This window comes from Tachyglossus aculeatus, chromosome 2 (assembly GCF_015852505.1).
Source record: "Tachyglossus aculeatus isolate mTacAcu1 chromosome 2, mTacAcu1.pri, whole genome shotgun sequence".
Lineage (NCBI taxonomy): Eukaryota > Metazoa > Chordata > Mammalia > Monotremata > Tachyglossidae > Tachyglossus > Tachyglossus aculeatus.
Window position 1 is genome coordinate 62,235,233 of NC_052067.1, and position 15,319 is coordinate 62,250,551.

A 15,319-nucleotide genomic window follows, 5' to 3' on the forward strand; every position below is an offset into this window, starting at 1 on the left:
TGCACTCTCCCAAGCTCTTAGTACAGTGTTCTGCACACAGTCAGTGCTCAATAAATACAACTGACTGACTTACTCCCAGACCAAGGCTTTGATCTAATGGGCAGTACTCTCTAGGCTGTTATGTCCTGCCACGAAGAAAGCAATTCTGGGGACAGACAGATTGCTGTCTCTCCCTCTAGACTGTAAGCTCATCATGGGCAGAGAATGTGTCTGGTTATTGTTATATTGGACTCTTCCAAGTGCTTATGTACTCAATAAATACGACTGAATGAACACACAGCATTTGCAAAACAAAACCAAAAATGGCAATCTCAACCAAAGACATGAGAGGAAATACCTTCTCCATACTCCTGATATCAGTTACTCTGGGACTCTAAACACTTGCAATGCCTTGCAAAGAGAAAAAAATTACCTCTGGAGCAAATCAATCCACCAATGGCAGAGCACTGTACTAAGCACTCGAGAGAGTACAAAGCAACAGAGTCACTATTCATGTTCCCTGCCCACAACAAGCTTACAGTCTATAGCAAATGGCCTAGCAAACCAAAACAATCAAGAGCCCTAATACTCTGGGGGCTAGCTGAACAAAAATCATCTTCAATCAATCAATCAATCGTATTTATTGAGCGCTTACTGTGTGCAGAGCACTGTACTAAGCGCTTGGGAAGTACAAGTTGGCAACATATAGAGACAGTTGCTACCCAACAGTGGGCTCACAGTCTAGAAGGGGGAGACAGAGAACAAAACCAAACATATTAACAAAATAAAATAAATAGAATAGATGTGTACAAGTAAATAAATAGAGTAATAAATATGTACAAACATATATACATACATACAGGTGCTGTGGGGAAGGGAAGGAGGTAAGATGGGGGAGATGGAGACGGGGACAAGGGGGAGAGGAAGGAGGGGGTTCAGTCTGGGAAGGCCTCCTGGAGCCTCCTGGAGGAGGTGAGCTCTCAGTAGGGCCTTGAAGGGAGGAAGAGAGCTAGCTTGGCGGATGTTGGGAGGGAGGGCATACCAGCCCAGGGGGATGATGTGGGCCGGGGGTCGACGGTGGACAGACGAGAACGAGGCACGGTGAGGAGATTAGCTGCAGAGGACCTGAGGGTGCGGGCTGGGCTGTAGAAGGAGAGAAGGGAGGTAAGGTAGGAGGGGGCGAGGTGATGGAGAGCCTTGAAGCCGAGGGTGAAGAGTTTCTGCTTGATGCGCAGGTTGACTGGTAGCCACTGGAGATTTTTGAAGAGGGAAATAACATGCCCAGAGTGTTTCTGGACAAAGACAATCCGGGCAGCAGCGTGGAGTATGGATTGAAGTGGGGAGAGACATGAGGATGGGAGATCAGAGAGGAGGCTGATGCAGTAGTCCAGATGGGATAGGATGAGAGCTTGAACGAGCAGGGTTGCGGTCTGGATGGAGAGGAAAGGACGGATCTTGGCAATGTTGTGGAGCTGAGACCGGCAGGTTTTGGTGATGGCTTGGATGTGAGGGGTGAATGAGAGAGCGTAGTCAAGGATGACACCAAGGTTGCAGGCTTGTGAGACGGGAAGGATGGTAGTTCCATCAACAGTGATGGGAAAGTCAGGGAGAGGGCAGGGTTTGGGAGGGAAGACAAGGAGTTCAGTCTTGGACATGTTGAGTTTTAGGTGGCGGGCAGACATCCAGATGGAGATGTCCTGAAGGCAGGAGGAGATGCGAGCCTGGAGGGAGGGGGAGAGAGCAGGGGCAGAGATGTTGATTTGGGTGTCATCAGCGTAGAGATGATAGTTGAAGCCGTGGGAGCGAATGAGGCCACCAAGGGAGTGAGTGTAGACCTAGAACAGAAGGGGACCAAGAACTGAACCTTGAGGAACCCCCGCAGTAAGAGGATGGGAGGGGGAGGAGGAGCCTGCAAAAGAGACTGAGAATGAACGACCGGAGAGATAAGAGGAGAACCAGGAGAGGATGGAGTCTGTGAAGCCAAGGCTGGATAGCGTGTTGAGGAGAAGGGGGTGGTCCACAGTGTCGAAGGCAGCTGAGAGGTCGAAGAGGATTAGGACAGAGTATGAGCCGTTGGATTTGGCAAGCAGGATGTCATTGGTGACCTTTGAGAGGGCAGTTTCTGTGGAATGTAGGGGACGGAAGCCAGACTGGAGGGGGTCGAGGAGAGAGTTGGTGTTGAGGAATTTGAGGCAGCGCGTGTAGATAACTCGTTCAAGGAGTTTGGAAAGGAATGGTAGGAGGGAGATGGGGCGATAACTAGAAGGTGAGGTGGGGTCAAGAGAGGGTTTTTTTAGGATGGGAGAGACATGGGCATGTTTGAAGGCAGAGGGGAAGGAACCAGTGGAGAGTGAGAGGTTGAAGATGGAAGTTAAGGAGGGGAGAAGGGATGGAGCGAGAGGTTTCATGAGATGAGAGGGAATGGGGTCAGAAGCACAGGTGGCCAGAGTAGCACTTGAGAGGAGGGAGGAGAGCTCCTCTGAGGATACTGCTGGGAAGGATGGGAGAGTAGCAGAGAGTGTTGAGAGCCAGGGGGTTGGAGAAGGTGGGGGAGTGACTTTGGGGAGGTCGGACCTGATGGATTTAATTTTATTAATGAAGTAGGAGGCCAGATCGTTGGGGGTGAGGGAAGGAGGAGGGGGAGGAACTGGGGGCCTGAGAAGGGAGTTGAATGTATGGAAGAGCTGACGGGGATGATGGGCATGGGTGTCAATAAGGGAGGAGAAATAGTTTTGTCTGGCAGAGAAGAGGGCTGAGTTAAGGCAGGAAAGGATAAACTTGAAGTGAACGAGGTTGGCATGGTGTTTAGACTTTCGCCAGCAGCGTTCGGCAGCTCGAGCATAAGAGCAAAGGAGGCAGACAGTGGCAGTGATCCAGGGCTGTGGGTTAGTGGTACAAGAGCTGCGAAGGGAAAGGGGAGCGAGTGAGTCTAGCTGAGCTGAAAGGGTAGAGTTGAGCGCGGAGGAAATGGAACCTCAATGTAGTATGAGCTACACTGTAAGTTTGTGGTAGACGGGAATGTATCTTTTATTGTTACACTGTGCTCTCCCAAGCACTTAGTATAGTGCTCTGCACACAGTAAGCACTCAATAAATACGACTGAATGAATGAATGAATAGATAAGACTGAATGAGAAAGGAACAACCAGTGGGGAACTCACTGTGGGCTTAAAGTCTTGCCCTTTACAAAAATGTCGAACTCGTCCCAGTGCAACTTTAACTGGGGCCTCAGCAGATTCTCCAGTTTCTCTATCTTCCCTCCTTTGGCAAACTGATGGAGGTCGAAGTTGATCATTGGTGTGTCGGCGGCATGGAGAGAGGCCCACAGCAATTTCTAAGGAGAGAAGGGGGATGGAGGAGGGGGGGTAGGGTAAGAGAGAAGAGATAACAGAGATGACTGCAAACTTCTGAAAATCCAAATTCACCTGGGTAAACCATGAGGCTGGGGTCAGGGTTAGTATCAAAGGAAGTGGCAGGTGAGCTAGATTATCAGCCCAGCATTTGGAAATGAAGCACAGAAGAGAAAAACTCTCCAGAGGGTATATTGCCTGGGAAAAAAAAAAGACATGGAGCTTTGTATGGCAAATTAAAAGCTTAATATGTAACAGATGTGGGACTTCCCTCATTAACCTCTAGACGGTAAGCTTGTAGTGGGCAGGGAACATGTCTATCAACTATGTTGTTCTCTCCCAAGTGCTTAGTACAGTGCTCTGCACATAGTTAGCACTTAAATACCACTAACTGATTAACTGATCAGCTCTCCAGACAATGATCAGTGAGGTCGGATGGGGTTACAGCCCAATTCCTCCAATCTCCTGGGAGCCGAAGCTCCATCCCAGAGGCCTGTGATACTCTAGATGCTTCCCTGATGACCATCTTTGTCCCAACTGATGAGGAAGGCAAGAGCAGCATCCTGATGTAACACATCTGTGTGTCCTGCAGAATTTTCTGAGAGACACGCTTGGCAGCATGGCAACCAAGAGGCTTGGGGTGACCAGTGGGCCCTGACTCCATCCCACCAGGGCAAGGAGTCAAAAAATACAAACATTAAGACCAGACACCTCAGACCAATCCCCGCTCCGTTCTCCTGGTTTTTGGTTGCTGTTTCCTTAACAGTATTTGGTACGAACCTCTAGACTGTAAGCTCATTGTGGGCAAGGAATGTGCCTACCAACTCTGTCATATTGGTATATTGTTCTCTCACAACTGTTTAGTACAGTACTCTGCACACAATATTAATGTCTGTCTCCCCCTCTAGACTATAAGCTCATTGTGGTCAGGGAATGTGTCTGTTTATTGCTATACTGTACCATCCCAAGCACTTCTTGCACATAGTAAGCATTCAATAAATATGACTGACACAGTAAGAACTCAATAAATACTGATTGATTTGTTAAGCACTTACTTTGTGCTAGGCACTGTTCTAAGTGCTGGGGTAGATACAATATCTTGTATCAGATTGGACACTGTCCATGCCCCACATGGAACACAGTCTCAATCCCTATTTTCCAGATGAGGAACTGAGGCACAGAAGAAGTGAAGTGACTTGCCCAAGGTCACACAACAGTCAAGTGGGGGAGCCGGGATTAGAACCCAGATCCTTCTGACTCCCAGGCCCACCCTCTATCCACTTGTTTCATAGTCTTCATGGATGGGGGAGATCACTGCTGCACATGCACAAAAACAATGTCCAATTACAACATCGTTGCCATTTTTGTTGTGCCTCAGCGCCTCTCTCCCAGGAATATGGCTGCAGGAAAGAAGCAAGCCCCCTTTCTCTTTGTTTGCCTTTTCCTTCAAACACCCTATCCTTGCCCCGGAGTAGCCAAGATAAAGGCAGCTTCTGGGGAAGCACGGCTCCCCTGCCCCCTATCTCTAGATTATGGTGGAGTACAGTGGGAAAGGCTGCCCCCCATGGCTTCTGGAACAATCCCAAAAGTCCACAGCATCAGCTGCACATTCACCTGAGCAGCCCAAAATTCCCAGCAAAAAGAATCAGTTCCTCCTGGATCAATAAATCCATGGCATTTACTGAGTGCTTATTATGCATAGAGCACAGTACTGTTTGGGAGCATCCAAAACAACAGAATCAGTAGACACATGCTCTGGTCATAATGACCTTACGGTCTAGGGGATACCAGGTCAAATTTCATCTTCCAATCACACAAGGGAGAAGTTTCTGGAGTTTCATTTTAAAATCACCCCCACCAAAAATCCTGCTTGAGTTTGCTGCTCTCGTTCCTGAAAAGGCTGTAGGAAGGAGTAGGCTGGGTAGGAGTCATTGGTCTGGTGAGCCTCTGCCCAGCTATAAGAGGGAACTCGGTTTGGCAGAGAAACCAGGGTGGGCACTTGGAACCCTGGGCTGGCACCAAGGTCAAATTAAAAGCTGGGACTCTGGGGAAATAAAAAAAACAACAACTTCCTTCATCTAGTTTGGCAAATGTGCTACCCACTTCTTGGCTTTTGGTGGGCATAATAATAGTAATGGTACTTGTTCAGTGCTTACTATGGGCCAAGCACTGTTCTAAGCAGCGGGGTAGATACAAGTTAATAGGGTTGGACACAGTCCCTGTCCCACATGGGGCTCACCCTCTCCTGGCTGGTTTCTTGAGCTGATAAATCCTTGGCCCAGAGGGCATGCGAAAGTTGTCTGACAGTAGTAAGTTACACGTTCCTTTAGACTGTACCCTCATTATGGGCAGGGAACGTGCCTGCTGATTCTGTTGTTTTGTGCCTCTCCCAAATGCTTAGAACAGTACTCTGCACAAAGTAATAGCTCAATAAATACCAGTGATTGATTTGGTCAGCACAAATATGGAGCATTTCAAAGGGTTGCACATTAATGACACCTCATTCCTGAGCAAATGCAGTTGTTCTACTGTATGGAAGCAGAGTTGGTTGTGACAAAGCCCCCAAAAGACCACATTCAGAGCAAGGTTTTCTCCCCTTGCCTACTCAGAAGGAGACAGGGGAGCCGGGGGAGATGGACATCTTTAATTTGCTTCGAGCAGGTAAGAGAGCTTGGGAGAAGAGGAGGACCACTCAGGGAGAAGGAACTGCTGTGAATAGGAGATGGAAACAATAAAGGCCAGTGTTAATTGCCCTCTAACAGAACCAAGGTACCTGTAATAGTCAATTAGCTAAGCTGACAGAGAGAGTGGAAGGGTAAATGCCACATTTGAAAATTTCTGGAGATGGAAGATAGTAAAGGGAGGAGAAGCAGAGGCACCGAAGAGGCTAAGTGAAGTTGGCTGACACGCAAAACCAGGGTCTGTGGGGACGGCAGAGTTCTGTTGTTTCCCTTTTCCGGAAATATTGATTTTGAGGATAAGTTTAGGGGGAGACAGTTCTGAGGACCTTCCCTCCGACTCTGTGACCTCCTCACCAGCTGTGGGGTGGGGAGGAAATGCATTCTCTCCACAATAAAATAATAATAATTATGGTACTTGTTAAGTACTTAGTATGTTCCAAGTACTGTTCTAAGCGTTGGGGTAGATATAAATTAAGCTGGTTGGACTGAGTCCCTGTCCCACCCAGGGCTCACAGAATTAATCCCCATTTTATAGATGAGGTGACTGAGTCTCAGAGAAGGGAAGTGACTTGCCCAGAGTCACGCAGCAGACAAGTGGTGGAGCTGGGATTAGAACCCAGATCCTTCTGACTCCCAAGCCTGTGGTCTATCCACTAGGCCACTCTACATTACCCCACACCTTAGGTTGACAGTGTTCGGCCACATGAGCATGCAGGGTCACCCACTCTGCTAATCAGTGGACAGAGCACAAGCATTTCTGTACCATAAAAGAGCCCCCTGGGCTTCTCTGAGCTCAGGTAAAACTTCAGAGCTGAAACTGGTGGTCAAATTTGAGGAAAAAAAGAAAGATTTCTTGGGAGTTAGCAACAAGACGCCATCCCAGCTAAGGTTTTTCTTATTCTAGGGATGCAATCCACCTGAAAAATGGAGAAATGAAACCATCTCCTGAATTGAGAACCCCTCCACCCTCCTACCCCCACAGTTTGAAGAAGGAGAAGTGGAGGACTGAAGCCAGCAGTGACGATGGAATAAAGTTTTTACCTTGAAGGCTCTGTTGAGCACCTCCTCTCCTCCTCTGCTTCCCAACAGGTTAACGATCACTTGCTTTCCATACTGCTCTTTCAGAAGCATCATGTGCCTGAAACAGCAGCAGCACATGATGCCATGTAGCCAATGGAAATACTAGAAGGCTGCCCAGGAGGGAGGGGGGGCGAGCAAATTTCATTATTCCTCTTAGTTAGAACTCTTATGCCCAAGTGCCTCAGGGCGCAGGCCATCCCCAAAGCCCCAGCATAGGCAGAGAGGAGTTCAACACCTCTTCTTTTCCTTCACCCGATGATGCTTGGCTTACCTGAGCCGACAGGGCTTTCTGGGGTATTTTAATATTATTTTTAAGCACTTATGTACCAGGCGCTGTACTAAGCGCTGGGGCAGATACAAGGTGATCAGGTGGGATGCAGTCTATGTCCCAACATGGGGCTCACGGTCTGAATCCCCATTTTACAAATGAGGTCACTGTGGCACAGAGAAATTAGTTGACTTGCCCAAGGTCACACCGCAGGCAAGTGACTATGTGCACCAGGCGGGTTGCCCTCAATGATCAAACCAGTGTATCAAGTGACTATTAAACTCAGTAATAATAATTGTAGCACCTCCTGTATAACACTGAGCTAAGAGCTGGGATCGCTACAGTACAATCGGATCATTCACAGATTAGGGTCTCACTGTGAATCTATCTCAACTATCTCATCATTGACCCCTTACCTGCATCCTGCCTCTGGCATGAAAGGCCCTCCCTCCTCAAATCCAATTGACAATGACTCTCACTCTTCTTCAAAGCCTTACTGAAGGCACATCTCCCCCAGGAGGCCTTCCCTGACTAAGCTCCCATTTCCTCTTCTCCCACTCTCTTCTGCATCACCCTGACTTGCTCCCTTAGTTCTTCCCCCCTCCCAGCCCCACTTATGTATATATCTGTAATTTATTTATTTATATTAATGTCTGTCTCCCACCTCTAGACTGTAAGCTTGCTACGGTCAGACCATGTGTCTGCTTATTGTTGAATTGTACTTTCCCAAGTGCTTAGTATAGTGCTCTGCACACAGTAAGTGCTCGATAAATACAACTGAATGAATGAAGGGGAAGGGAAAACAAGTATTTAATCCAACCACCAATCAATTGTGTTTATTGAGCATTTACTGCATGCAGAGCAGTCTACTAATCACTTGGGAGAGTACAACACAACAATATCACAGACACATTCCCTGCCCAATCCCCCTTTTACGGAACAGAAAACTGAGGCACTGAGAAATTAAACTGACTTGCCCAAAGTTGCCCACCTAATAGACAAGTGGAGGAGCTAGGACTAGAACCCAGGTCTCCTAACTCCCAGACCTGTGCTCTTCCCACCAGGCCACACTACTTCCCGGAGACTTACTGGGGTTTATTTCATTTCATAAGGGGGTAAATGAAATTGAAGAATCCAGAAAAAGGAATATCTGCTCTGAAATTTATTTTACCAAAGCCTTAAACATTCTATGCTCACATTTCTATTTTACCTGGCTTGTTTCAGCATCACATGAGATCAGTAAAAATAGCAACGGTTACCACAATTTCCAGCACTAATGCAGTCTGTCGCCTGCACTTCCCATTACTTGGCAGACAGCAAGAAGAAACCACAATCATTCTCCGAAGTCTAAGGCACTAATTAAAAATTAGCTTATTGGGTAGGTGCACTTTTCTATAGGACAAAGTTAATAATAATTGTGCTGTTTATTACGCCCTTACTATGTGCCGAGTACTGTAATAATAATAATAATAATAATAATAATGGGATTTGTTAAGCACTTACTATGTGCAAAGCACTGTTCTAAGCGCTGGGGAGGATATAAGGTTATCAGGTTGTCCCACGTGGGGCTCACCGTTTTAATCCCCATTTTACAGATGAGGGAACTGTGGAACAGAGAAGTTAAGTGACTTGCCCAAAGTCACACAGCTGACAAGCAGCAGAGCCGGGATTAGAACTCATGACCTCTGACTCCCAAGCCCGGACTCTTTCCACTGAGCCACACTGCTGTACTAAGTAATGAGGTAAATACAAGTTAATCAGGTCCCACCTGGGGCTCCCACTCTAAACAGAAGGGGAAACAGGTATTTAATCCCCATTTTACAGGTGAGGAAACTGAGAAACAAAGAATTTAAGTGACTTGACCAAGGTCCCACAATGGAAAAGTGGCAAAGCTGTGATTAGAGCCCAAATCTTCTCACTCCCAGGCCTGGGCTTCTTCCACTAGGCCAAGCTGCTTCTCACAAAGTTAAAGGAACTTCAGAGGTTTTCCATTAAAACTTTCTGCTGGATGTTTAAAGAACATGTCTAGTCACCAGGGATTTAGTCCAAATAATTTTAAAATTGATCACCAATGTGGTTCTAAGAGGTGATATTTCCTATTATCGCTATCCTGGAAGGAATCATGGAGGTCATCTGGTTCACCTCATTTCTTCCAGGCAGGGGACCGACAAACCAGGAAACAGGGTTGTTTATTCTTTCTTTAGAAATCCCCAAGGATTGAAACTTGGCAGTCTCATTAGGGATCCCAGACATGGTTTTATTACCATGGCAGTAAGAAAATTCTTCCTAATTTTCCATTTCTATTATAATGATGATTAAGAATAATCATCACCATCATAATGATATCAGTATTTGTTAAGTGCTTACCCCCCCACCCGCAAGACTGTAACCTCATTGTGGGCAGGGAATGTCACTGTTTGTTGTACTGTATTTTCCCAAGGGCTTAGTACAGTGCTCTGCACACAGTAAGCACTCAATAAATACGATTGATGATGATGATGATGATGATGTACTAAGTGCTGGAGGAGATACAACCTAATTAGGACTCACATGGGGCTCACAGTCTAAGCAGTCTAACCTCAATCCTTTTCAACCTACTCAGTCCTAGGAGGATGGGAGAGTCCTTGGCCACAGACATCCAGAAATCCTGAACTGAGCTGAAGACTGATTTTGAGTCACCCCTGTGTCTCCTGGCTACCACCCCAATTCCTTTAAGCTTTCCTCCAAAGACCCATTTTCCATTCCTTTCATAATAATAATAATGATGGGATTTCTTAAGCGCTTACTATGTGCAAAGCACTGTTTTAAGCGCTGGGGGGGAACCAACGTGATCAGGTTGTCCCACGTGGGGCTCACAGTCTTAATCCCCATTTTACAGATGAGTTAACTGAGGCACAGAGAAGTCAAGTGACTTGCCCAAAGTCACACAGCTGACAAGTGGCGGAGCCAGGATTAGAACCCATAACCTCTGACTCCCCAGCCCAGGCTCTTTCCACTGAGCCACGCTGCTTTTCTATCAGTTTTGTCCTCTTTTTGTCCTCTCTATTCTCTTCCACCAAGGTGAACAACACACTGGCAAAAATGTGTGGGTCTCTGAAGACCGGGACCTCCATGGGCACAGATCGCATCTTCTTTTGTGTGTTCCCCAAGGACCTAGTACAGTGCTCTGCACAAAGGAGGTGTGCAATAAATACCACTGCTGATATTCTGAAGAACAGGAGCAGCATGGTCAAGTGGAAAGAACACAAGCCTGGGCACCAGAGGACCTGGATTCTAATCCCAGCTCCATCACTTGTTTACTGTGTGACCGTGCAAGAGTCACTTAACTTCTCTGTGCCTCAGCTGCCTCATCTGTAAAATGGGGTTTCTGTTCTCCTTCCTACTTAGACTGTGAGCCCCATGTGGGAAGGAGACTGTTTTTGAGCGAAGTACAGTGGTTGGCACACGGTAAATTTTTAACCAATACCACAATTAATATTATTATTTTACCAGAAGCATTGCTTCTCAGCTCTTGGGTCCTATGTGCCTATTAATACATTCCACTGCCAGTTGCCTTTTTAAATAAGGACACGGTATTACGCTTTGGTGGTTTATGCTACACGGGACTTTTTTTCTGTTGAACTTGAGCCTATCTGGAACTTGAATTCTTTTATGCACCAACTGAATTTCCTCCTGCTTTTGAATGGTCATTTTTCTGATCAAAAATACTTGGACTTTTTACTCACCCTCCAACATGTTATCTGCCCATCCCATTTTAACATCATCTAGCTCTAGATGAACAATTCCCTTAAAAAAAGTAACATTTAAATAATAATGGCAGACGCTCCTTTCTTAGACTAGTAACAGATATTCTGGGATTTGACTGAATTCAAAGAACAGGTAGCCAGGACCCAATACGGAGCAAACACTCCAAGTTAAGATAAATTGTAAATAGTGTTGTTCACGGTTCGGTTCAGACTTGGCTCCCCGGTTGCTGCTGTTCCACATGTTTTTCAAGAGGCCTTCAATTTCAAACCCAAGGACCCAGAGAAAGCATGAGTCCCCAAAAGACTCCTCATCGCAAGGTTCAGCTACTTCCTCTTGCCATATTCATGTGTTCGACTTCTTTAACGACTTTGACCCCTTCCTCACTTTCCTTCTCTCCTTCTCCATGCCCACTCTGATCCTCGGAGACTTCAATATCCACATGGATATCCCTAACGACTCCTCTGCCGCCCGCCTTCTATCTCTCCTTGACGCTGCCAACCTCTTCCTCCACCCCACCTCACCCACTCACCAACTTGGTCATACCCTCGACCTCATCATCTCCTACCGCTGCACTGTGTCCACCCTCACCAACTCTGTGATCCCTCTCTCTGATCATAATCTTCTCACCTGCCTCCTCACTCACACTCCTTTCCCCTGTAAATCCGTATTACTCCCTCACAGAGATCTCCGCTCTCTGGACCCCACCCATCTTTCGGAGCGCCTCACACCCCACCTCGCCGCCCTCTCCTCTCTACCCAGTCTTGATGATCAGACTACTGCTCTCAACTCTACCCTTTCTACTCAGCTAGACTCGCTCGCTCCCCTTTCCCTTCGCCGCTCTCGCACCACTAACCCACAGCCCTGGATCACTGCCACTGTCCGCCTCCTTCGCTCTTATGCTCGAGCTGCCGAACGCTGCTGGCGAAAGTCTAAACACCATGCCAACCTCGTTCACTTCAAGTTTATCCTTTCCTGCCTTAACTCAGCCCTCTCTTCTGCCAGACAAAACTATTTCTCCTCCCTTATTGACACCCATGCCCATCACCCCCGCCAGCTCTTCCGTACATTCAACTCCCTTCTCAGGCCCCCGGTTCCTCCCCCTCCTCCTTCCCTCACCCCCAACGATCTGGCCTCCTACTTCATTAACAAAATTAAATCCATCAGGTCCGACCTCCCCAAAGTCTCTTCCCCCCTTTCTCCAACCCCCCGGCTCTCAACACTCTCTGCTACTCTCCCATCCTTCCCAGCGGTATCCTCAGAGGAACTCTCCTCCCTCCTCTCAAGTGCTACTCCGGCCACCTGTGCTTCTGACCCCATTCCCTCTCATCTTATGAAATCTCTCCCTCCATCCCTTCTCCCCTCCTTAACTTCCATCTTCAACTGCTCACTCTCCACTGGTTCCTTCCCCTCTGCCTTCAAACATGCCCATGTCTCTCCCATCCTAAAAAAACCCTCTCTTCACCCCACCTCACCTTCTAGTTATCGTCCCATATCCCTCCTACCATTCCTTTCCAAACTCCTTGAACGAGTTGTCTACACGCGCTGCCTAGAATTCCTCAACAACAACTCTCTCCTCGACCCCCTCCAGTCTGGCTTCCGTCCCCTTCATTCCACGGAAACTGCGCTCTCAAAGGTCACCAATGACCTCCTGCTTGCCAAATCCAACGGCTCATACTCTGTCCTAATCCTCCTCGACCTCTCAGCTGCCTTTGACACTGTGGACCACCCCCTTCTCCTCCACACGTTATCTGACCTTGGCTTCACAGACTCCGTCCTCTCCTGGTTCTCCTCTTATCTCTCCGGTCGTTCTTTCTCAGTCTCTTTTGCAGGCTCCTCCTCCCCCTCCCATCCTCTTACTGTGGGGGTTCCCCAAGGTTCAGTGCTTGGTCCCCTTCTGTTCTCAATATACACTCACTCCCTTGGTGACCTCATTCGCTCCCACGGCTTCAACTATCATCTCTACGCTGATGACACCCAGATCTACATCTCTGCCCCTGCTCTCTCCCCCTCCCTCCAGGCTCGCATCTCCTCCTGCCTTCAGGACATCTCCATCTGGATGTCCGCCCGCCACCTAAAGCTCAACATGTCGAAGACTGAGCTCCTTGTCTTCCCTCCCAAACCTTGTCCTCTCCCTGACTTTCCCATCTCTGTTGACGGTACTACCATCCTTCCCGTCTCACAAGCCCGCAACCTTGGTGTCATCCTCGACTCCGCTCTCTCATTCACCCCTCACATCCAAGCCGTCACCAAAACCTGCCGGTCTCAGCTCCACAACATTGCCAAGATCCGCCCTTTCCTCTCCATCCAAACTGCTACCCTGCTCATTCAAGCTCTCATCCTATCCCGTCTGGACTACTGCACCAGCCTTCTCTCTGATCTCCCATCCTCGTGTCTCTCTCCACTTCAATCCATACTTCATGCTGCTGCCCGGATTATCTTTGTCCAGAAACGCTCTGGACATATTACTCCCCTCCTCAAAAACCTCCAATGGCTACCGATCAATCTGCGCATCAGGCAGAAACTCCTCACCCTGGGCTTCAAGGCTCTCCATCACCTCGCCCCCTCCTACCTCACCTCCCTTCTCTCCTTCTACTGCCCAGCCCGCACCCTCCGCTCCTCCACCACTAATCTCCTCACTGTACCTCGCTCTCGCCTGTCCCGCCGTCGACCCCCGGCCCACGTCATCCCCCGGGCCTGGAATGCCCTCCCTCTGCCCATCCGCCAAGCTAGCTCTCTTCCTCCCTTCAAGGCCCTGCTGAGAGCTCACCTCCTCCAGGAGGCCTTCCCAGACTGAGCCCCTTCTTTCCTCTCCCCCTCGTCCCCCTCTCCATCCCCCCGTCTTACCTCCTTCCCTTCCCCACAGCACCTGTATATATGTATATATGGTTGTACATATTTATTACTCTATTAATTTATTTATTTATTTATTTTACTTGTACATTTCTATCCTACTTATTTTATTTTGTTGGTATGTTTGGTTCTGTTCTCTGTCTCCCCCTTTTAGACTGTGAGCCCACTGTTGGGTAGGGACTGTCTCTATGTGATGCCAATTTGTACTTCCCAAGCGCTTAGTACAGTGCTCTGCACATAGTAAGCGCTCAATAAATACGATTGATTGATTGATTGATTGTTCGCTGGCTTCGTTAAGTTGCTCACCTTGTTTCTTGGGGATTTTTTAAAATGGTATTTGTTGTTGTTTATGGTATTTGTTAAGAGCTTACTATGTGCCAGGCACTGTACTAAGCGCTGGGGTACATACAAGCTAATCAAGTTGGACAAAGTCCATGTCCCAAGTGGAGCTCATAATCTTAATCTCCATTTTACAGATGAAGGAACTGAGGGACAAAGAAGTGAAGTCACTTGTCCACCTGAACCTTGGGAGTTTTCTGAGGCCACACATTGTCAATTTTCGTTCTACAACATCTCTGTAGCACAAGGTCATATCTGGAGCTCCTGGAGCCTTTAACAGCTTAGAACAGTCTGTTCTCTGCCTAAAAGACATCAGGGTAGTCATAGTATTATGAAGAGGGATGAGACAGGCTTCTGGCCTAAGCAGAAGGAAGGCATATGGCTTAGTACTCCCATAAGCCTGAGCCTGCCACCTGTCTCAAACTCCTCTAACAAGTTCATCTTGAGAAATCCCACTGAAATAAGCAAAGATTGTTATTGCTCTAGAAAGTTCAAATGGCCACTACAGACCATTCTCTGCCTTACCCAAGGAAAACTTCCTCAAATGTAACTCAAGAAAGGTAGGCCCATAGCAAAAGTCCCACAAGTAATAAATGAATTAAACCTAAACATCAGACTCTTGGGCATCAAGAGATTGCCAAAATAAATTAAAATGATAATGATTAAAAACGGTCAGTGGGCAGTACTTTCCACAAACAGTCTACTGAGCTACCCTTGAAATAAAGATGTCCAAAAGACTTCACATTCCATTCTTGAGCTAATGTCACACCAAAGAGAGTTAGAAACACCTGCCATAGCATGGTGACAGCTTGTCCTTTGTCTGACCCAAAGCATTCTGGACCAAAATGAAGATACAATGGACAATACCACTCACCTCAAAATTGTGATAATGTGACTTTATGACACTCTGAATTAAGTACCCATTTTCTCTAAGGGATTACTTTGTTCATGTTGTAAGTGTGGTGCTTTAAACACCCACAGAAAGCTTTGAGTTTTCCCCTAGGAGGGAAAAATCAGTCATTACTG

At 47.4% G+C, this 15,319-nt stretch overlaps 1 protein-coding gene across 1 annotated transcript in view; it reads right to left on the bottom strand.

The window, feature by feature from the left end:
- The window catches only part of SYNJ2 (synaptojanin 2), a 151,818-nt gene that overhangs the window by 57,382 nt on the left and 79,117 nt on the right, over positions 1-15,319 (bottom strand). Inside the window, 2 exon segments of the mRNA XM_038767874.1 lie at positions 3,140-3,312; positions 7,051-7,147. Coding sequence (XP_038623802.1) covers positions 3,140-3,312; positions 7,051-7,147 — 270 coding nt within the window.